The sequence below is a fragment of the Bos indicus genome, chromosome 5, assembly GCF_029378745.1.
Source record: "Bos indicus isolate NIAB-ARS_2022 breed Sahiwal x Tharparkar chromosome 5, NIAB-ARS_B.indTharparkar_mat_pri_1.0, whole genome shotgun sequence".
In the NCBI taxonomy this organism is placed as follows: domain Eukaryota; kingdom Metazoa; phylum Chordata; class Mammalia; order Artiodactyla; family Bovidae; genus Bos; species Bos indicus.
In genome coordinates, this window is record NC_091764.1 from 28,167,931 (window position 1) to 28,189,945 (window position 22,015).

General features: G+C 44.6%; 1 protein-coding gene across 8 annotated transcripts in view; it reads right to left on the reverse strand.

Annotated features, from left to right (window-relative positions):
* Positions 1–22,015, reverse strand: part of SCN8A (sodium voltage-gated channel alpha subunit 8) — a 196,904-nt gene that overhangs the window by 25,670 nt on the left and 149,219 nt on the right. For all 8 annotated transcript variants that reach the window (XM_070789069.1, XM_070789066.1, XM_070789068.1 and 5 more), the window contains exons 14-20: positions 18,824–19,062; positions 10,262–10,435; positions 8,012–8,368; positions 4,699–5,169; positions 3,856–3,973; positions 3,195–3,349; positions 2,241–2,414 (exon numbers count right to left, since the gene is read on the reverse strand). In XM_070789069.1, coding sequence (XP_070645170.1) covers positions 2,241–2,414; positions 3,195–3,349; positions 3,856–3,973; positions 4,699–5,169; positions 8,012–8,368; positions 10,262–10,435; positions 18,824–19,062 — 1,688 coding nt within the window. The remainder of the gene's footprint in view (positions 1–2,240; positions 2,415–3,194; positions 3,350–3,855; positions 3,974–4,698; positions 5,170–8,011; positions 8,369–10,261; positions 10,436–18,823; positions 19,063–22,015) is intronic.

Below are 22,015 nucleotides of genomic sequence, written 5' to 3' on the forward strand. Positions count from 1 at the left end.
GGAAGAGAGTCTCTCAGGGAGGCTGCTAAATGAGGGCCGAAAATTCACACCTGCTGGATGTTCTAAACGCCAAAGGGCCCAGACTTTTTATGTAAAAGGACAGCAAAGCCTCTGATGGTTCCAGCTGTCCAGGTGTCAGTCTAAGCCTTATTCTCCACCCATAACTCGCACAGTGCAGCCAGGGCACAGACTGGAGCTACCACCCCTGCCCCGACTCTGGCATACTCTGCTTCCCCACACCTGGCAGGAGGTTTTGTGCTGTGGGTGTTGAATAAACATTTGATACATGAAGAATAAAGGCACTGCTCTGTCTGAGAGAAAACTGAGCGAGACCTGTTCCCAGAATGCTGGATTTCCACAAGCCTGGAATGAGACAAGAGTGGCCTGGACAGCTAAGGTGAGCTTCCCAAGGGCCAGGGCCATCCCTCCCTGTCCCCTGTGACTCCCTATGGCTCCTGGGACAATTCTACATGGAGAATGGTATTTTGTTGATTTCTGTTTATTAGTTACTGGTCCAGAAGTGTTTCAGGAGCCAGAGTCAGGTCTCATGGCAATGGAAGAATCCAGCAACTCCCCAAAGTTAGGGGGATTTAAGGATTATTGTCAGCGGGCTCCATGTCTTTCTCATGTCTTTCGCTTCCCTGTCACTTAGTATAAAGAGTGCTGAAAGTATTTGCTAAATACATAGAGACCTGCAGAATGGTTACTTCTTCTATAATAGCAGCGGAATGTGGGGTACTTGATTGCCCACCCAGAGGGAAGAGGAGGGGAGTGGCACAGGTTAGGGTGAACAGGAGGCAGGTCAAGGTGGGGAAGGTCTGTGCTGAATCGCAGCTTCCCTAGGGCTGCTGGAAGTGTGGGAGTGGATGTAACCATCTTGAGTTTCTGGAACATCTAGAAGACAAGGGGCCCCTAGGTCTCCCGCGAGGGTCCACCTGACTCTAAGCGGTCCTGAGGAGTCACAGTGAAATAAGGCCCCAGGGAACTTCCACTGTCCTGTAGGAAGAAAACTGGCCTGTGTCACCTCAGGTCTCTGGGTTTAATCCCAAACCCATTCCTCACCTCCTAGAACTCATGCTTCCCATCTGTGGGAGGAGGCAGAGGCCCTTCCGTCACAAGGGGCTGCCACCTCTGGCTAGAGGCGCTCATGCCGGCCACCCTGGGGCAAGACCTCCCTCTTCACTCTAAGGGCAGTGACCTCCTCACCCCACTGGAGCACAGTGACAGCTCTCGGAAGGAGTAGAGGATGCTGTGTTGGGAAAGGAGTGCATTAACCCAGCAGAGATCACCCTGGTGCGGAGTGCCTGGTGCCTCTGACTTCTGTGCTGCTTCGTGCCAGCCCAGAGGGGCTCCGTAGGCAGTTCACCAATGAAACCTATTTTAAAAGGACCAACCCAGCCGCCAAACACTCCCCTTCTCCACCCTCAGAAGGAAGTGAAGCCACCTTTGTCCCTGCTCCTGAAATTCCCATTCATTCTCATTCAAATGCTGATTTGACTAGAAGAAAAAAGCTTCAGTGATCAGACAGAAGAAGAAGCACTCATCATAGTTAGAAAGCCCAATAAGGAACAGTTCCTGGTGGAGTGAGAAATAGTTATAGGTGACGTGGCTTCAGCCTGAAAAATAACACAGCAGGTAAAGACCACTGAGCCATGGAGATGGTCTTGAAACCTGGAGAAAAAAAGGATTTTTTAAGTTTGATCACCACTGTGGAAATAGCCATGTGTGGGAAGGAGTGGGAGTCGGGGGAGGGTTTCTTTTGGGTTCTTTCCTCTCCTTGGCAGATTTGTTCGGATGAGTCTGGTATGAAGACTTGAGATGGATGGGAGTGTACCTGGGCATGGTCAGCAGGAGAGTCTACTTAGATCCCACCCAGCCCGCCCCGTCCTCTCAGCCCTCTCCTGGCAGCAGCAGGACAACACTGCTGGTCTGGGGCCAGAACCTTTCTGTTCCCAGTCTAATAACAAAGCTTGGACACCAGTGATTCCTCTTCCCATTCCTAATCTCAGAAACTTCTAGGTGAAACCACTAATGAACTGGTGACTTAGGCCCTGGAGCAAATGCGGGGACTTCAGCGTCGCTTCCCAAGTCACCATCTGAGTGCTCTGAAGGGAACTTTACCCAAACCTCCTATCGGCCTACCCACTGGGCCCCAGGCAACACTAGCCAGTAGAGGAAGGACAGTCCCTGTCTTTGTTTTCCTGCTGGCAGCGGAGGGAAGGAGAAAGCAGGACACGTACAGCCACGATGAGGAAGTCCAGCCAGCACCAGGCATTGGTGAAGAACTTGACGAAGCCGTAGGCTGTCCACTTGAGCAACATCTCCAGGATGAAGATGTAGGTGAAGACTTTATCAGCATACTCCAGGATGGTACGGATGGTCTTCCTCTGCTCGATGTAGATGTCCTCGAAGGCCTGGAAGAGAGGCAGCAGCTGCCTATAGCGCCTACAGGGAAATGAGCAACACGGAAGTACCACCCCCACCCCCGCAACCCCCCGCAGCCTTCCCACCTGTGCTGGCGGGTCATCAGCTCCCCGTCTCCCTTCACTGTCCCTTGCTACACATGGCTTTTCTTTGTAAAAAACTTTTCTTGAGATGTAATTTTCATACCTCATAATTCAGCTACTTAAAGTTTACAGCGCAATAGCTCTTAATGCATTCAGAGTCATATATTCATCACCTCAGTCGAATTTAGAATATTTTCATTACCCTCCAAAGAAACCCCACACCCTCCAGCTGTCACCCTCTAGTCTCCCGATCTCCTCCTAGTCCTGGCAACCACCAATCTGCTTTCTGTCTCCAGAGACCAGCTCCTTCTGGACATTTTGTATAAACTGAATCATATAACATGTGGTCCTTTGTGAATCAGGGGTTTAGGGAAGTAAGGGAAGTTGCTTTGAATGAGGCAAGCTAAGCAGTGAAGATACTTGGTCATTCGTATTCTTATCCTGATGAAAAGGGGGCCTTGGGCTCAAGAGGGATCATGCTGAGGTCTAGGATGAAGATACAGACAAGTGTGAATTCTAATCCCCAGGACTCAAAACACCAGCCCGAAGCACCGGAGTAGATCGTTACTCTTGGTCTACAGCCAGGCTGTGTTGTTTGAGAAACTGGGCTCAGGCCACCCAGTCTTTCCTGCTGGTCCCTATACCCCTGCCCAGTCAATCCCCCAGCAGATTCTCCCCAGACCTCACCAGGGCACCACTGCTGAGTAGAATCATGAAGATGATGAAGGTCTCGAACCAGTTGTGCTCCACGATGAGGAAGCAGGTTTTCCGCAGGATCCACCAAGACTTGCCCAGTCCCTCCTCAATGTTGACCTGGCAGCACTTAAATCTCTGGACACAACCTGGCACCGGCGGGAGAGGCAGATCAGACTGTGGGACGTGCCCCGCCCAGAGCGCCCGGGCCCCCCAGGTGCTGCCCCACCACACAGCACAACGGGAGTTCAGCGGCTGACTCAGAATCTTTGACTCAGAAGTGGAGAGGGTGGTGGGGCTGAAGCTATGCTGCCAGGCAGCCAGGGCAAGGCCCTCTGGTGATGGGAAGATATCCTATAAAGAAGCAGTGAGCGGGAGGAGAAGAGGGTAGTCAGGAGGCAGACACAGTGGAAGTCTTGGGGCTGATGTTGAGAAAAATGGACAAAGAAAAGTTTGAGAATAAAAACTTGTTACAGCTGAGCATCCAATGGGGAAAATGGTATCAGCCTCCCTGAAACTGATGAGGCAGGGAACAAAGTTCCTGCAGATACCCACAGAGCCCCCTTCTCCCCGGCCAACCACGGACCCTAGCATAAACGTTGTCTGCAAGCCATGCAAGTGCTACATGCCATCCGCTCTCCTGGCCCCCTTTCACCTTCCGTGAAGCAGGCATCTGGATCCAAGTATTCCTCAGGCTGCTCCACAGGGACTTCTTCTACTTCTGGTTTGATGTCAATGGTGCTTCCTTCAGAGGAGCTGGTGTCGTCCAGTTTCTAGATACATAAGGAGAAAGGAGAGAAGCATTGCTATAGCAGCACGTCTGCTCTATGCTGACTACACTGCCTTTGGTACTGATGACGCAGCAGCTACAATTCAGGCTAGAAACTCATCATCATGCAATTCACCATGGGCTGACAATTATCACAGGGCCTGCAGAACCTGTCAGGAGGGCGTACAACATCATAGCCTGCTCGCAGATGACGGGGGTCCACCCTAAGTAGAAGGTGCCTATAGCTGGTCTCAGTGGTACAGCTCAGACAGATTGATGGCAGGGAAGTACTCGAGGGTTTCCTCCAGCCCCTGATCCAGATGACTCAGAAGCAAGAGGGACCATCTCAGGAATCTAGCTCGTCTGGGGGTGGGTAGAATTGGTTCTCAAAGTTGAAAGTAAAGTGAAAGTCCCTCAGTTTTGTCCAACTCTTTGTGTCCCCATGGACTGTAGCCGGCCAGGCTCCTCTGTCCACAGAATTCTCCAGGCCAGAATACTGGAGTGGGTGGCCATTCCCTTCTCCAGGGGATCTTCCTAACCCAGGGATTGAATCCAGTTCTCCTGCACTGCAGGCGGATTCTTTACTGAGTCGTCAGGGAAGCCCAAAAGTTCGAAGTTGAGAGTTGGCTATTCCAAAATCTCTCTGCCAGGCCCATGGCTGGACCAGTCCCAAGGCTGATCATTTGTTCCTACACAGGATCAAGACAGGTTTCTCGGCTGGGACCTTACATCTTTGCTGCCTTCAGGATCCGACTCGCTGCTGACATCCTCGGTGTTTAGGTTCTCAAAATCGGACTCGCCGACGGCGATGGGCACTCGCACAGTCAGGTTGGGATTGTTGATGAAGGACATGTGGTCCTCGTCGATGATGTACTTCTCCACGCTGCTGCCGATGCCGCTGGTGGTGCCATTGCCATTCTTCTGGAAGTCACCGTTCCGGTGGATGTCGGCGCCGGTGTGGTTGGCGATGCAGTTGGCTTTCTTCTCGTACAGCTCGTCCAGAGGTTTCACTTCGTCGGCCTCGCGCTGCTTGAAATGGGCCTGCATGAAGGCGTGCACTTTCAGTTTGATCCACGCCACGCCCTTCTTGATCCGGATCACGGAGATTTGCAGGTTGTTCATTTCTCCATCATCGTCTGTGGCTGCCAGGTTGTCAGCACTGAAGGAGCTCAGAAGCAAGGCCAGAAACAGGTTCAGTACCTGCACCAGGAGCATTAGGAAAATGGCGAGTGAATGGAGAATGGTGTTGGGTACAGTTATCCACTCAACTAGGGCTGTAAACTGCAAGCTCACAGGCTTACGTAAAAGACTCCAGAGTTTCTACTGTGTTCTGTTTGACTCACATAGTGTTTTAAGTGCTCGTGTCACTATGTGGACATTTTGTTTGGTTTTGGTTGTAATACAAGGAGTTTAGTACTCCTTTTTTTGGTTCTTTTATAGTGCTATTCACATATATATGTACTTCAAAACATATTGCTTTTCTTATAATCAGAACAAGCAAAGGTTGTACCCATTTTGGGAGAAAATTCTCCAAAAATACAAACAAATACAAAAATACAAAAAATACAAAAAGGTGGGCATGGATTATTGAGAAGGATCAAAGAATGCCTAGACGCCACGTGTTCTTCAGCAGCAGGTGTCCTGGAGGACCCAGGTTAGAAAAAAACTAGGCTTGGAGAACCAGACTTTCATGTAACAAATCTCGAAGGTGGAACTGAAATATATTCCATGTTATCCTATTTTAAGAATTGATTTTCTTTGTTTTCCTAACATTTATCAAAATTAAGTAGCTCTAGCAAGAGGGTGATGGTGACTTTGGGGTTCTATATCTAAGTGTCAGGCCATTAGAAACAAGTTCATTTATTTTTCTTTTCTTAACCACACTGGGCATTAAGATTAATTTATTTTTATTAAGACTTACTTTTGAAAAGTGGGAGAGATGTTCACTTCTTGATTTACACTTGGCCCTTACTTTGTCATACTTCTGAAGAAGAGTAAGGCTTACATTTTAGGTGGAAATAATCATATGTACAAGGTGGGGGAAACAGAAACAATATATGAACTCTACGTATCTGGGTTACCTTGGCCATTTTCAGCATTACAGAGGAATACAGTCAGTTAAGCGGGGGTCAGCTGATGAGGGCTTTGAAGGCCAGGCTGAAATATTTGAATGTTAATTGGATCCACTATTGGTCCTTGAGTAAAGGAGTCACAGATGATGACAGAGACTTGAGAAAGTCATTCCTTCTAGGTACACATGTGGTAGGCTGGGAGGAGGGGTTGGGAGTTAGGAAGCTGTTCCTTGCATGAGTTGATAAGGGTCTGGATCAGGCTATAGGAACCTCAAACCTTAGCAAGCAGAAGAATCTCCTGGAGTGGGATGCTTGTTAAAAACGAGCATCTCCTTGGTCTCACCAGAAAGATTCTGATTCAGTAGGTCTGGTGTAGGTCCTGGGACTTGGCCTTTTTTAATGAGTGAAACTCAAGGTGACTGTAACGAAGATGGTCTTCCTTGGACTTTTAGAAATACCAGATGGGTTGTAGAAATGGAAAGGAAGGGGCAGATCTCAGAAATACTACAAAGAAAGATGCATATATAGAAATGCTAAGAAGAAAGATATGAGAGACATCAGATATTTACCTGGAATGGAGAGAAAAGTCAGAAGAGACTGACAGATTCCTAGAGATGACATGGGCAGAAGGACTGAGCCAAGGGGGAACTGGGAACAGTGTCATCACAGGCAGAAATAATAGTGGATTTTGTCATGTGCTCAGGTGTCTGTAGCCAGTCATGGGAAGATGTCCCTGAGACTACCGAGGACAGGAGACTAGAGCAATGGGAGGTCAGGGCTGGTGATGTTGACTCTACAATGGATAGGAGCTGCAGGCAGCAGCTGTCTCCACTGAAGGAGTGGGAAGACTGGAGGGATCAGGACTGAGGGGAGATGGCTGGGAGTGGAGAATGGGAGTGACTAAGAAACATTACATTGCCTGTTTTTATAGGTCCAATGAGAGACTAGGGTGGGCAAGGCTGGTTCAGAGGTTGATGAGTAGGAATGCCCTACTGGCATATGCTTCTCTATGGCAGAAAAAGGAAGAAAACCACTCTCGGTGAGCTTATAAGGGGTCATCTGAGTGTGTCTTCTTCCAACCCTCCTTCTTGTACACTTGCAGGCGGGCTCTGGCCTGATTTGAAAGATGAGTGCTTCTCAAACTATAATGTGTATGTGGATCACCTGGGAATCATGTTAAAAATGCAGATACTAAAAAAAAAAAAAAAAAAAATTGCAGGTACTGATTGTGGGGAGTGGCCTAGGATTCTGACTCTCTAGTACACCCTTGAACGTTCTCACTGCTGCTAGTTCTCGGATGACACTTTGAGAAACAAGGTGTTAATTTCTGTTGGTGAACATTCTATTTCCAGAGGCAAGTGACAGCAGGTAGACAGAGTGAAGTAAGGAAGTGATTTGAAATTTATAAACATCAGATAAAATCCTAGGATGGCTTAGATCCATGGTTCTCAAAGAAGGGCAATTTTGCCCCCTGAGGACAGTTGGTAATGTCTGGAGACATCTTTGGTTTTTACAACTTGGGCTGGGGGTCACTACTGGCCAGTAAAGAGCAGATGCCAGGGATACTGCAAACACCTTACAATACACAGGACAGTTCCACAACAAACAATTATCCAGCCCAAAAGATCAGGCTGAGAAGTTCTGAGGTTTTTTTAATAGTAGAAAGACCACAGACTTTGAAGTCAAGGATCTAATACAAGCCCTGACGTTTATTAGCTGCGGGACTTTGGAAAAGTGCCTTAACTGCTGAATTTTGTTTCCACAGTTATGAAAAGGTTGACAGGTTGTGAGGCTCATGACCCACTAGGCCTCTGAAAACAGCAGTCTCTTTTCCTTTGTACCTTAGGGTTCTTGGGCCAAGAAAGAATAAAGACCAACAGAGACATGGAAGGACTAAGTAGACTGGGCTTCTGGGTCAAGGGTCAAATGCTCAGAGCACAGAACAAAAAGATGTACAAGTTAGTACTAACCACCAAGTTGCCAATAACCATGACCATCATGAAGACAATGAGGCACATAGCCTGGCCAGCCACCTCCATGCAGTCCCACATGGTCTCGATCCATTCCCCGCACAACACTCGAAAGACAATGAGGAAAGAATGGAAAAAGTCATGCATGTGCCAGCGAGGGAGTTCACAGTCCTGGTTGATCTTGCAGACACATTCTTTGTAGCTCTTTCCAAAGAGCTGCATCCCCACCACAGCAAAGATGAAGACAATAATGGCCAGCACAAGGGTCAGGTTGCCCAGGGCACCCACTGAATTTCCAATAATCTTGATCAGCATGTTCAGGGTGGGCCAGGATTTGGCCAATTTGAAGACTCGGAGCTACGGAAAAGAAACCCAAACAAAACCCAAATGAAATTCAATTAATTTATTCTTATCACATGGCTACAATAAAAACATACAAAATTAGTAAGATCATTACATTTACTGAGCACCCTTGGGAAATTCTCAGGGTTTTCTAACAGTATCTTAAAACTGAGAGAAACTGAGGAACAGATAAAGGAAAACTAATTAACTGCAAAATAAGTGAAAGACTTAGAACTAAGAACCAAGAATACTGCTTCTAGTCCCTAAATTAGTCTCTAGGTCAATCCACCTTTTAAAAATCCATACATGAACATATCCTTTTCCTACTGATTCTCCCTTGACTTCTCAGCAGTCATATTAAGGAAAATGTGATTTGTAGTGAACCGAAAGATCAGCTTGTTAAGGACAGTGAGAATAAATCATCTGTCTCTTTAAAAAAGCAAGCATTTAAAAATTCCACATATCTCTCTTTTTGCCTGCCAATAAATAGGTAATGGTTGATATGAAACTTTGTGACATGCTTAGACTAACTAGGAGGAAAAGCAGTTTCGAAGGGGCAGTTCTAATATAGCAAAAGCCTTATGAAAAGGGACTACACTGATATTAATTCAGAGGGCAGAACTTTTGGTATCTGTTAATCAGAAAATTTCTGTATTCTGTGATGAATGATTATAAGGTCTTGGCTAGCCAGCTGAGAATTATAATAAAGCCCATGAACAGAGATCACCATCGTATGTCTTAAGTTAATAACTACACACGTAGTAGTATGTGTAACAGGATGTTAACAGGAATTCTCGTAGAAGGCAACCATGCTGATTTGGACATTTTTTTTCCCCTACTGAAAATCTGAGTTTTGTCTGAGAGTTCAAGATTTACCAGGTGATGCTCTGTACGTAATCTGGGTCTCTCACAGTTTTCCACCATTCTCACTGGCTGTTAATTTATTCAGAGTATTAGTGATAATGCTTCTATCACTTAATTCTTCATATCTTCTAAATAACAAGAACTACTCTCAAAAAGTCTACTGTTGGCTGGATCCTAACCAAAGACCAGTAAGCAGAGGTTCCAGAAATGTGACAGATGTTATTTGTGACTTGGATTGAATGAGATTTCTGTTTTATAAACAGTTTCATTCTAATCCAATTCTCTTTCTTAGATAAGCTGAATATCCTTAAATCCTTTCAGTTGTCAGTGCTTAGGTATTTTCCCAATAAGAGAAACAAATCTAAGCCATCTCTGATGCTCTGTCTGACTGGGATACCCTCAAGGTAACTCAGCTTCTCAAGGGACTCAATCAGGACATCACTCATGCCTATGCTTCATAGGAAGCTATTCTGAGGATATTGTTAACTATTAATACATTCAGAGGCATTTTAGTAATTTGAACACTAATTTCTTCAAATACATTAAAAAAATCCTTCTGAGCTAAAGATCTGTGTTCAACAACTAATTTCAATATAACTTAAAAAAACATTATTTTATTCTCATTTTCTGGAAGGGGTCACCATGATAGAAGAAATGAGCCATCTTTGGAAAAGGGAGAAATATTTGCCATTTCAGGGAGATGTTCAGATAAAGAAATGGGCTCACGAGCAAATTCAAATCAGACCTCAGAATAGCTCTTGTGAATCCTTCTTCATCTTTTAGATTAACCATTATTTTCTGAGGAACTTCATAAAATTGATTTATGTTTGTTGACTGATTAAAAAAAAACCTACTTTCTAGATTAGGTAACCAGCAGAAAAGTTTTTCAATATTTTAGTTGATAAACCAATAAACAGTCAACTGAAACTGGGAGCAGGATACAGCTAAGAATTTTGTAAAATCATCAGATTAACTTATACAAAATTCTTCCTACTAGCTACAAGACAGGAAATGTAAAAAAGAAATTGGAGAAATATGGAATACCAATCGGAAAGATCGCAGCACCGAAAGCCCCTCCACGTCTGCTAGACTCAGTTCCATTAAACTGAGGGAGACAATAAATCCATCAAAAATGTTCCAACCTTCTTGGAAATAATAGTAGGGATCCATGGCTATGAGCTTCAGGAACATTTCCGCTGTGAAAATTCCAGTGAAAACCTAAAGAGGGGGAAGGCAGGGGTAAGAAAAAGAAATAATAGAAAGAAAACACCTCTATCATTATCTTTGAATATGGCAAGTCCAAGAAGCCACAAGCATCAGCCTTCACTAAATTCTGCTTCTGAGGACATCAATACCTGGATGTCCCCTAACAACTCTACCTGATGCAGGAAAGTCTTATTTTCCTCTTGAATGAAGAGGAAACGTTCCCATCTGTGTTGCTGGAACTACCCAATTCATATTGTTCAAGAGGACAGTTAAAAAATTATTCTAAGCAATCAGGAATATCACACAAGTGATTCGTCAAGGGTCAGCAGTCACTTGAATGTGTATGCCACATTTGGGTACTGACCAAAAAAAAAATCACTCACTGTGTTCTAATTATATTAGAAAAATACAGCATTCTTCCTGATTTAACATTATGTGTCTCCTTGACTGTAGACATATACTACAGAGCTTCTTTTAAATGGTAAAAGCAACAGAAGAACATTGCTTAAAGTGTGCAAAATATTAGAGAAATAGTCTCACTGCCTTGCATACAATTATTATTTTAATGTACTCCTTTTTTTTCAAATGCATAAAAATATTTTGTCAGAGTTTAAAACCACAGACTACATAATATCTTGGCTTTTCACTTATCTTGATTTATCATGACTCATTTCACTTGACACACTTTTTTCACTATCATGACCCATTCATGTTGCAACACAGTCTTCCTAGCTCCCACTTTCATTGCTTGTATAATATTCTATTGGTTAAATACATCCTCAAAGAATTTTCTCATTGTTGGAGACTCTGTTGGTGCTTCCTTTGGCTTTTTTCAATATGATATTCAAGGATGTAATCATTGTTCTAGATTTGGAGCTTACTGGGTACGAGAATGATTTCTTCTCTCTGCTGCCTGACTCACTCCCACCTTTCTGCCTTTCAGAGCACCGTGTTTCCCCAGTGCCTTCTGTATCCTGAGGGCCTTAGTAGCATAACATGTAGGCAGAAAGCAAAATCCCATGACCACCAGTTTTGACAAGATCAATACTCTCATTCTAGGCTAACCACGTAATATCTATTACTGAATATCCTGTTTTTAGAGGAGAGGACTTTATATGCATCAGATTTAAAATTCATAATAAGTTAATAATTGTAACCACGTGGCTACCAAGTTTACATATGAAGGGGCTTGAGAAAATCTTCAGAGATATGGTCTGAGGTCAGAATTTAAAATAGTGAAAAATACTTAGATTATACTTGTGGTTTGGAAATACACTGAATTAATGTACACCAAAAACAAAACAGAGTGACTTGATGAAAATAAAACAAAATGGATAAGTGGTTTGGAAATTTTTGGTTTCCATATACATTTCTAAGCTTTCCCTATCCTGGGTTGGAAAGATCCGCTAGAGAAGGGACAGGCTAGCCACTCCAGTATTCTTGGGCTCCCCTTATGGCTCAGCTGGTAAAAAATCCACCTGCAATGCGGGAGACTTGGGTTTGATCCCTGGGTTGGGAAGATCTCCTGCAGAAGGGAAAGGCTACACACTCCAGTATTTTGGCCTAGAGAATTCCATGGACTGTACAGTCCATGGGGTGGCAAAGAGTCAGACATGACTGAGTGACTTTCACTTCCCAGGTGGCTCAGTGGTAAAGAACCTGCCCGTCAATGCAAGAGACGCAGGTTTGATCCCTGGGTTGCGAAAATCCCCTGGAGAAGAAAATGGCAACCCATTCCAGTATTCTTGCCTGGAGAATCCCATGGACAGAGGAGCCTGGTGGGCTACAGTCCACAGGGCTGCAAAGAGTTGAACACAGTTGAACGACTGAGCACACTCGCATGCACTTTTTTAAACTGGCTTGCATCGGCTCTGACAGCCACACCAAGCTGCCCTCCTGCACAGATGCCCTGGCTTGGGCCCTGGCACCTGACACCAAAGCCCCTCCATGTGGATGGGGCTTTCGAACCGGATCTTTTGAGGGGAAGGAGTATGGAAGGAAGTGCAAAAGGTTCACCTGACACCTAAGTTTAATTTCTGAGATTCTGACCAAAAAAGGAAAAACAAGTTGTTTTTTCCTCCTTCACCAAATACACGTGAATGTTATGGTTTCTTAACTGCAGCTTAAACTTAAGTTTTCAGCTGAAAGGAATCCTTTTCATATTGTCATTTTTCTTTCTCTGTGTCCCTGTAGTCTCTTATGTATACCTCCTTTTAAAGGGAGAGAGGACTCCATGCCCCTTGAAAGGGTCTTAGGGACCCCAGGGATCCCTGGCTATATCGATAGCAGCTACACTAGAACATAAATTCTGAGGTGAATATTGGATGACATTCACAAAAGTGACGTTTATATACAGTTGTTGATGGCATCAAAGGGATAACCTTGAATTTGCTTTTCTCCATTTTTCAAAACAGCTAACAGCTACAAATTTATATTTACCCAAACTCCAAACAAGGGCAGCCCACTGTGTAGGCTGAAGGCATGAAGCAACATGCCTCTGTCACAGGCATTTCTTTTTTTGTCTTTTTTAATATTTATTTATTTATTTATTTGGCTGTGCCAGGTCTTAGTTGCAGCATCAGGGTATCTTTTTTTCTTTTTTTTAGTTGTGGCATGCAGAATCTAGTTCACTGCCTGACCAAAGGATTGTACCAGGACTCCCTGCATTGGGAGTGTGAAGTCTTTGCCACAGAACCACCAGGGAAGTCCCTATCACAGGTGTTTCTACCAGGCCTCTGGAGGCCCAGCCTCCCGTTAAAAGGCAGCACCACAGAACTGCATCTTCTCTCAGGAACCAGCATTCCCACAGGATAGCTGTTCTGAGGTTCATCACCCTGTGCTGTTACTGAGCACTTTCTGTGCATTCACCAAGAACCAAGGGGACAGCAGATTCAGTTCCCACTTAGTGTGCATTAAGTGGGTTAATGTTTCTATGTAGAGAAACCTCTGATGGGCTGACGCTAAGGGCAGCACAGACCAGACAGTCAGCGCCTGAGCAGGGTCAGGAATGGTGCCCCAGCATGGGGTGTCCAAGCCCAAGCAGGATGTAGACAGCTTCTGGGTGGGGAAGCCTGGGATGGGGTGAGGAGGAGTCCTTGCAGGGGAAGGCCCACTCTGAGGTGTCTGAGTTCAAGTGGCAGGAGAAATAAGGCTGTATGGGGGCCACCTGGCCAGGGAGGATGGGGCCTGAGAAGTGTGAGGAGGGGTCCAAGCAGAGGACACGGGGACTCAGGGTCTGACCAGGGGGAGGGGACCCCCATGTTGTAAGAGGTAACAGTGGCTTTTTCTTTTTTTTAATGAAATAATATACTAAGGATAGTGGTAACCAGGTTTCTTTTTGTTGGAGAAGGAATTATAAACATAGAAAGAAGAAAAACAGAATGAGTCCTGTAATGCTAGGTTAAAGTAAGTGGTGAGCCCTGTACAGAGAGGGCCCAGCTGTGCGTATTGCTCCAACAGATGCTGACTTGTAAATGTCAATTTCCAATAAAACAATCAAGAGTTGCTTGAAAAATGGCAGACTCCAGGCCTGAGACAGGAAAAAAAATACAAAAGTTAGCCTGGAATATTTCTGAAAAAACAAGAAGGCAATGAGGACATGTTGAGAGGACATGTTGAAAGGACATGAACGCTACCTTGCAGGGACTCCCACTGCCAAATCAGGAATGGTTTGCACATCTACGCACAGGATAATAATGGGTTAAAACCCATTGAATAAAATGGAAAACCGGGAGTCCACACAGATATAATAAAGGAACAAATCAAAAGTTTAATGAAAAGCAGGAAATTTAGATAGTTTCAAAGTGTCTTTCTCATAAACACTTATTAATTATAAACAGAATAAGAGTAACTGTACACGGCAGAACCTCAATCAAGTGACCAAGGGACCAAGGGCAGAAATGGGACACGTGGAAATCACGTGCCACCTGGTAGACGCAATGAGAAAACAACAGCCTCACCTGGGCGACACTCTTGCCAAATGCATGGCCTGAGTCTAATCAGGAGGAGGCATCAGACAAAGCCAGATCGAGGGAATTCTACAAAATAACTGGACAGCCATCTTCACAGGTATCAAGATCATAGAAGTTAAAGAAAGACTGAGGAGCTCTCTCAGGATGAAGAAGGTTAAAGAGATATGATAGCTAAACTCAAGAGTAACTCTGGAATGTCATTTGTTTGGGTATAAAGACATTATTGGGCTTATAAGCAAAATTTGAATGGGCCTGAGAATTTGATGGTAATGTACATGGTGATTTCCTGATGTTGGCAGTTATATCCTGGTTCTGTAGGAGAATGTACTTGTCTATAAAAGTACACTACAGGGACTTCCCCAGTAGGCCAGTGGCTGAGACTCTGTGCTCCCAGTGCAGGGGGCCCAGGTCTGACCCCTGGTCAGGGAACTAGACCCCTCAACTGAAGAAACAAAAAAAAAGATCCTGCATGCTGCAACACAGACTGACGATCTTAGGCGCTGCAACTAAGATCTGGCCCAGCCAAATACACAATAGATAAATAAATAAAAATAAATAAATAATTTTAAAAAACCACACATTACAGTATTCAGGGGTGACAGGCTTCATCAGCAACTTACTCTCAAGATAGTTTTTTACACTGCACTTGAAACTTTTCTGGAAGACTGAGACTGTTTAAAAAACTACCTATAAACTCACTATTGTGTTCAAATGGTTACCAAAACAACAACAAAATGGCAGGAAAAGAATGATTACATTTACCTACTAAACAATACAAAAGTCACGTAGCCTCCCTGGGTTCAATTCCCTCCATAAACATGGGGGCTGGATGGAACTATCTTTATGCTTCCTCCTACTACGAAAAGTTTTTCTTAGGGAGAGGCTGGAAGAGACAGGGATTGCTAATTTATAGAATGCTGTTCTTATCTTCCCTCAAAAACATCCAAGGACACACACAACAGTGTACATCTGTGTACAAACACAGCCCAATTCACCGTCCCAGCTGTGGGAAGAGCCTCTCTGTCCAACCACCAGAGAAGGCCCTAGTCTGCCTCACAAGCTAGCTCATCCATCTTTTCTCGTTGTTCTCTTACTCTCAGGTTCAGGCAAAGGCTGTATCCACGTCTCCACATCTTTGAAAACTCTCCTACTGAACTACATGTACACAATTCCTAGGTATGGAGAGTACTTTTCACTATTTCCAAAACTTCTGTATGGGTTCTCGTTTTACCCTCTCAAATACTGATGACATGGTATTACTCTCAGTTTATAGATGCAAAACATTTCTGGACAGCAATCAATGGCTTATTCACAGCTAATATGTCCACACTAGTAAAGTAAGGCTCAAAATTCTCCAAGCCAGGCTTCAGCAATACGTGAACCGTGAACTTCCAGATGTTCAAGCTGGTTTTAGAAAAGGCAGAGGAACCAGAGATCAAATTGGCAACATCTGCTGGATCATGGAAAAAGCAAGAGAGTTCCAGAAAAACATCTACTTCTGCTTTATTGACTATGCCAAAGCCTTTGACTGTGCGGATCACAATAAACTGGAAAATTCTGAAAGATATGGAAATACCAGACCACCTGACCTGCCTCTTGAGAAACCTGTATGCAGGTCAGGAAGCAACAGTTAGAACTGGACATGGAACAACAGACGGGTTCCAAATAGGAAAAGGACTATGTCAAGGCTGTATATTGTCACCCTGCTTATTTAACTTATATGCAGAGTACATCATGAGAAACGCTGGGCTGGAAGAAGTACAAGCTGGAATCAAGACTTTCGGGAGAAATATCAATAACCTCAGATATGCAGATGACACCACCCTTATGGCAGAAAGTGAAGAAGAACTAAAGAGCCTCTTGATGAAAGTGAAAGAGGAGAGTGAAAAAGTTGGCTTAAAGCTTAACAGTCAGAAAACTAAGATCATGGCATCCGGACGGTCCCATCACTTCACGGCAGATAGATGGGGAAACAGTGGCTGACCTTATTTTTGGGGGCTCCAAAATCACTGCAGATGGTGACTGCAGCCGTGAAATTAAAAGACGCTTACTCCTTGGAAGGAAAGTTATGAGCAACCTAGACAGCATATTAAAAAGCAGAGATATTACTTTGTCATCAAAGGTGTGTCTAGTCAAGGCTATGGTTTTTCCAGTAGTCATGTATGGATGTGAGAGATGGACTATAAAGAAAGCTGAGCACCAAAGAATTGATGCTTTTGAACTGTGGTGTTGGAGAAGACTCGAGATCCAACCAGTCCATCCTAAAGGAGATCAGTCCTGAGTGTTCACTGGAAGGACTGATGTTGAAGCTGAAACTCCAGTACTCTGGCCACCTGATGTTGGGAAAGATTGACGGCAGGAGAAGAAGAGTACGACAGAGGATGAGATGGTTGGATGGCATCACTGACACAATGGACATGAGTTTGGGTAGACTCCGGGAGTTGGTGATGGACAGGGAGGCCTGGCGTGCTGCAGTTCATAGGGTCCCAAGGAGTTAGACATGACTGAGCGACTGAACTGACTAAATACGTCCAAACCAGAGCTCCTGATTTTAAACTCCACCCTGTTCCTTGTTCAGTCATCCCCATTTCCCCCTTGGTTACCCAATGCCCTCAGTCTAGATACCCTTCCTGATATCTCTCCCTTCCTCTGAGTCCAAAGTATCCTGGACCATTCATTGCTCTCCGCCTCCACTGCTCCTCATACATCACTTCTCCCTTGAAGACTCTGCCCCTGGAGTGCTCTCCCATTTTAGAGCTTGGACTGGTTAGCTTGGCTCCCTGAACATCAGCTGTTGACCTTCTCCTTTCTCCCTTTCCTTCATTGATGATTCTGAGCAAAGTTGTCTGAATGCTCACAACTCTAATTTCGGTGTGACCCTAAATCTCTAGGTTTTCAAGAAGGAAAAAATGATGTTATTTTCTGGCCCAGTCTGAGGCAATTCTGTTGGTAGTAAGTGAAAAGGCCTCTCAAAATCCCTTGAAAATCAAGGACCAATTCTGCCAAAAGCAAGTAAAAGCAAAGACTTTAGAAAAAAAAAAACTATAGAAAATACCCCACCACTATCAATAACAAAGTTGATCAAGTAATATCTCTCATTACATAACCATTGGGCAATAACATAAAGAGTGTATCTATATGATGCTGTTGATTGGCTCCAAAATGCTGCTTGATGGCCAAGCCCCAGAAGTCAGTCAATCACACAGTGAGCTGACCCTCGGGCACCTTTCAGAGCAGGTTAACAGATGTCCTGGGTAGTCTATAGGGGTGTCCTGCTTCAAGACTACAGGTATTTCACTGAACTGCCCATCACAGTGGTGGGCTGGACGTGCATCACTGACTCAGTCACGGACATCAGAAAGATTACAGCAGCATCCTGGATATGTACTAGGGAATACAATCAGCTGTGACAACTAACCAGATAAGGGATCCCTTTTGCCATGTATGTATTCTAGAATTAGAAGTCAAAATGATATCACTATTATAATGCACTGATAGAGTATTAAGACTTAAGGTAGAAACTTTGTGTGTGTATGAGAGAAAGAGAGAGAGGGAGAGAGAGAAACAATTACCAAGCAGTGATCATGCACAAATTACATGGTAACAACTAGAATGGTATGCCTATGGTGCAATTTCTAAGGAATAGTGAGGCCAGATGACCTAGAGGATTCTTTCCAATTAATTTTTTACTATCAAAATTTAATCAACTTCTGATTTTTATACTAAAGAAGATAATCCCCAAATCACAACTACTTGACTTCTGAATACACTGTATAATCTATTTTTTTTAAAAACTGCATACTTATCGTCTAAATAATATAAATTAAATTTATGACTTGTGCCAACATTAAAATAAATTTGGCACAGATCAACTAATGGTTAGAAACTGGCTGATAGCTCAGAAGTTGGACTGGGTGGGGAGACCAGCGTAGAATTTAAAATTTCCTGTAGATAGTCCCCATATGAATAATGAAGACATGACAGTGTGGGAAAATTTATCATTACATGTAACATACTAAAAGACCTCCCCTATTTGGTGGTTGTTACTGAAGGTGAAAGGGGTAGTGATTTGCTGGAGTCATACAGAATTAAAGTGAGAAGCAGAGAGAGAAAGACATCCGCAAGTCCTTGGCTGAGGTTGCTGAAACCAACCCACTGCACCATGCCTCCCATTCTGTCACCGGGGTTGGATGCCTGCCAAGAGCTCCTAAATGACGTCTTCAAAGTTCTGCAGAAAGAGAAAACAGCCAAGGGATCACAACAGCTAGCAGAAGCGGCTGGGGCTGCGGCATATGTGGGAGCATTTGTCTTCCAATTAACTATTACTTTCTTTTTGACTAAACTCCAGTTCTCAGTATCAGAAAAAAAATATTACCCACAGGCAAAACCTGTTCAGATGGTGAAATCCGGAGGCTGTGCTCCATCTTACCAGATTTCCTACAGCCAAGACGTGTTCAAACTGTGGCGTCATAGGATGGTGCTCCATTGCCATAAAGAGGGTGTTCAGGACGATGCAGATGGTGATGGCCAGGTCCACGAAAGGGTCCATAACAATCAAGTTCACGATCTCCTTCAGCTTTATCCAGTAGGGGTGACACTCCCAGATGAGGAAAGTGTTGGCAAATTTATACCAGCATGGCGGGCACTTCCTCTGAGACTCTTCCAGCTCTGTAGTGAGTCAAGAACAAAGGGAGCCCCTCAGTCTTGGGAAGGAAACGAAAGGGTTAGGCTTGGCTGGTCTCACTGTTATCGACACGAGAAGGAAGGTGGCTGGGGAGTGCTAACTCTCCTGAGAGCTTCCCTCAGTTTTCCTTCTCTTGAAGGCAAAAAGAAGGCTGATCAGCCCCAGGTCACGTCCCTGTACAATGATCTAGTTATAAACAAAACTCAACACACCCGTTTCGGGAGCGTGGCAGCCCTGGTTCAGCTGGCTTTAACATGCACAACTGTACGATCTCAGGCAAGGTAGTGCTGACTTCTCTAAGCCCCTGTTGCGTCATCTGAAAGGGCACTGACTTCTAAGCTACAGGACTAAAGGAGTCCTTAATTCTCCTCCATCATTTACGCACTAAGCGGTTGACAACAGACAGCACACGGCCTGGCATAAGGTAACTCCTCAATAAACGGTGGATACACATTGTATCATTAAACTATTATCAGAGAAGCAGAATACTCTGAAGCCAGACATATGTGGGTGCAATCAGCTCAGACAATTGCTAACTGTGGGCCTTGAGTAAATTACTTCAATTTTCTGTGGGAATTAAATGAGCTAAAATACATATAAAGTGCCTCAGAACACCCTAGTGTGTAGCAAGTGGTGCTATGGAAGTATTTGCTACTGTTACACACTTTCTTTACAGCAGAACCTGCATTAATCAAGCCACCATGTGGGCTCTCTTCTGCTCTTGAGGCTGCGGGAGTTCGCAGTGCTGTCAGGAGCAGAAACCGTGTCCGTTCCTCTCTGCTCCTTCCCTCCTCTTTGTCATCTCTCCTCCCTCTCTCCTTCTCTTGCTCTTTTACCCATTTCCACTCTCGCCCTTCCCTTCTCTATCTTCTTCCTCTTCCCTTCCCTTGACCTCTTTCTTTTTTCCTTTTTCTTATTCTCTGGTCTTCTCTTCTCTGTCTCTTTAGTCTGTTACTCTTTTAAAAGCAGAACCCGTTGTTTCCAAACAAGTTCTTATTTGACCTCCAATACATAAAACAGACAAACCAGGAGCTGCTCTAGCTGAGGCAGGAAGAGGAGCTTGGAGTCCAGTGTAATCCAAATCTTCCCCCCTGAGGTGCTGCCTCAGGTTCCTACGACTCTGATAAAACCAGACTGAGAATCACTGGATGCAATGAGCTTGAAGGCAGTTTTACAATGCGAAGATGGGAAAGGATGATCAAACACAGAGAGCCATTCTGCTACAACAATCTAGGTTTGCTGCTGCTGCTGCTGCTGCTAAGTCACTTCAGTCGTGTCCGACTCTGTGCGACCCCATAGACGGCAGCCCACCAGGCTCCCCTGTCCCTGGGATTCTCCAGGCAAGAACACTGGAGTGGGTTGCCATTTCCTTCTCCAATGCATGAAAGTGAAAAGTGAAAGTGAAGTCAGTCAGTCGTGTCTGACTCCTAGCGACCCCATGGACTACAGCCTACCAGGCTCCTCCATCCATGGGATTTTCCAGGCAAGAGTACTGGAGTGGGGTGCCATTGCCTTCTCCAAATCTAGGTGTGAGATCCTTTCAAATTAAACACAAAATATAATAGATAGCATTACTAAAGTTCAAGAACCTTGATCTGGAAGGATGTTCTTTAAGAGGTATAACTCTGAAAACTCGGCAGCATGATAGTCCTTAGAGGCCAGGTCTTGGTTTTGTGGGGTTGGATACAACTGTGTCTCCTACTGCCCTAGACCTACTCAAATCCACTAATGAAATCAAATCATTTGGGGAACAGAAAAAAATTTCCCAACATTTCACCAAGAACAAGATGGCTGCTTTGTATCAGTCTACTTCCCCCATTTCCAACCAGCTGGAAGGTGCCCATGGTGATGGCTTTATTTTAGATGGGGTGCTTTGGTTGGGCTTCTGATTGGCTCCCTGGTTGCTAAGAAAATAGGTTGCCTTGGTTTTTCAGATTTAAGGGCCACAGTAAGCGCCACGTGGGAGTCTGCGTGGGAAAGGAAGTCTGTGAAGAAAATTTGCTTTGGCTTCTTCCTCACAGAACTCCCTCCCTTCCCAAGGTAAATTTAGTTTTATCCCAAAAAAGAAAATTGAAAAGGTTCTCTTATTTCCATAAATTCTTATAGTACATATTTGGAAATTTGGTTCCGTTCCTTTTTTAATCTCCTCCTTTCTCCAAGTGTCTGCTGTTTACCGCAGGTGGAGGTTGAAGCGGTGACTGTTCACGTTTCTAACAGTTGATACAGTTGTAATGTTTTACAATGAACTAGGCTCCAAGTCCTCCCCAGACAGCAAAGGGCGGGGTGGGTTTCCCTACCCTATAGGGCACCAGAAAGGGATACTAGGCATCTCCTCCTCCCATTTACAGAGACCAGAAGATCGCTGGGATAATCTTTTCTGTTTCACAGAGACTAAGTAAAGCTGTGGAGCTCTAGGAGCTAGAAAAGATCGACTAGGGGAATAAGGAGGTTTAGGAAGTGCCTTGCAACTCTGCAAACTGTTATTGGCCCCACATGCCTGGAACAGTGGAAGACTGTGGTCTGGAGAAATGTGTTAACCTATGGAGAGAGATGTCCAAAAGTTTGTGGAGCTTCTTTTAGTTTGTTCCTGAACATTTTCAGAGAGGTGACTGTAATCTTCCCAACCTTGAGGGCACTGGGGACTGTTTGCAGAGAGAGGCCTCAGGATTCCTCCAAGATGGCAGCCTCAGCAGACCAGGAGGTTTCTGGAGGCAAGGGCCTTTCCCAGCTCACTTCAACAATGGGCCAGACACTGGGAATACATCTGGTGAACAAGAGTCGCCACCCTCACAGAGCTGACAGCCACGGTTGGAAAGGAAGATACCTGGTAAGCAATTGCACTGACACTTTTGAAGCTGCTTAACCTGAGAATCAATAATGCTAAGCACCATCACTTCCTCATTTTTACTTCAACTCCCTCCCGCAGCTACTGTTTGA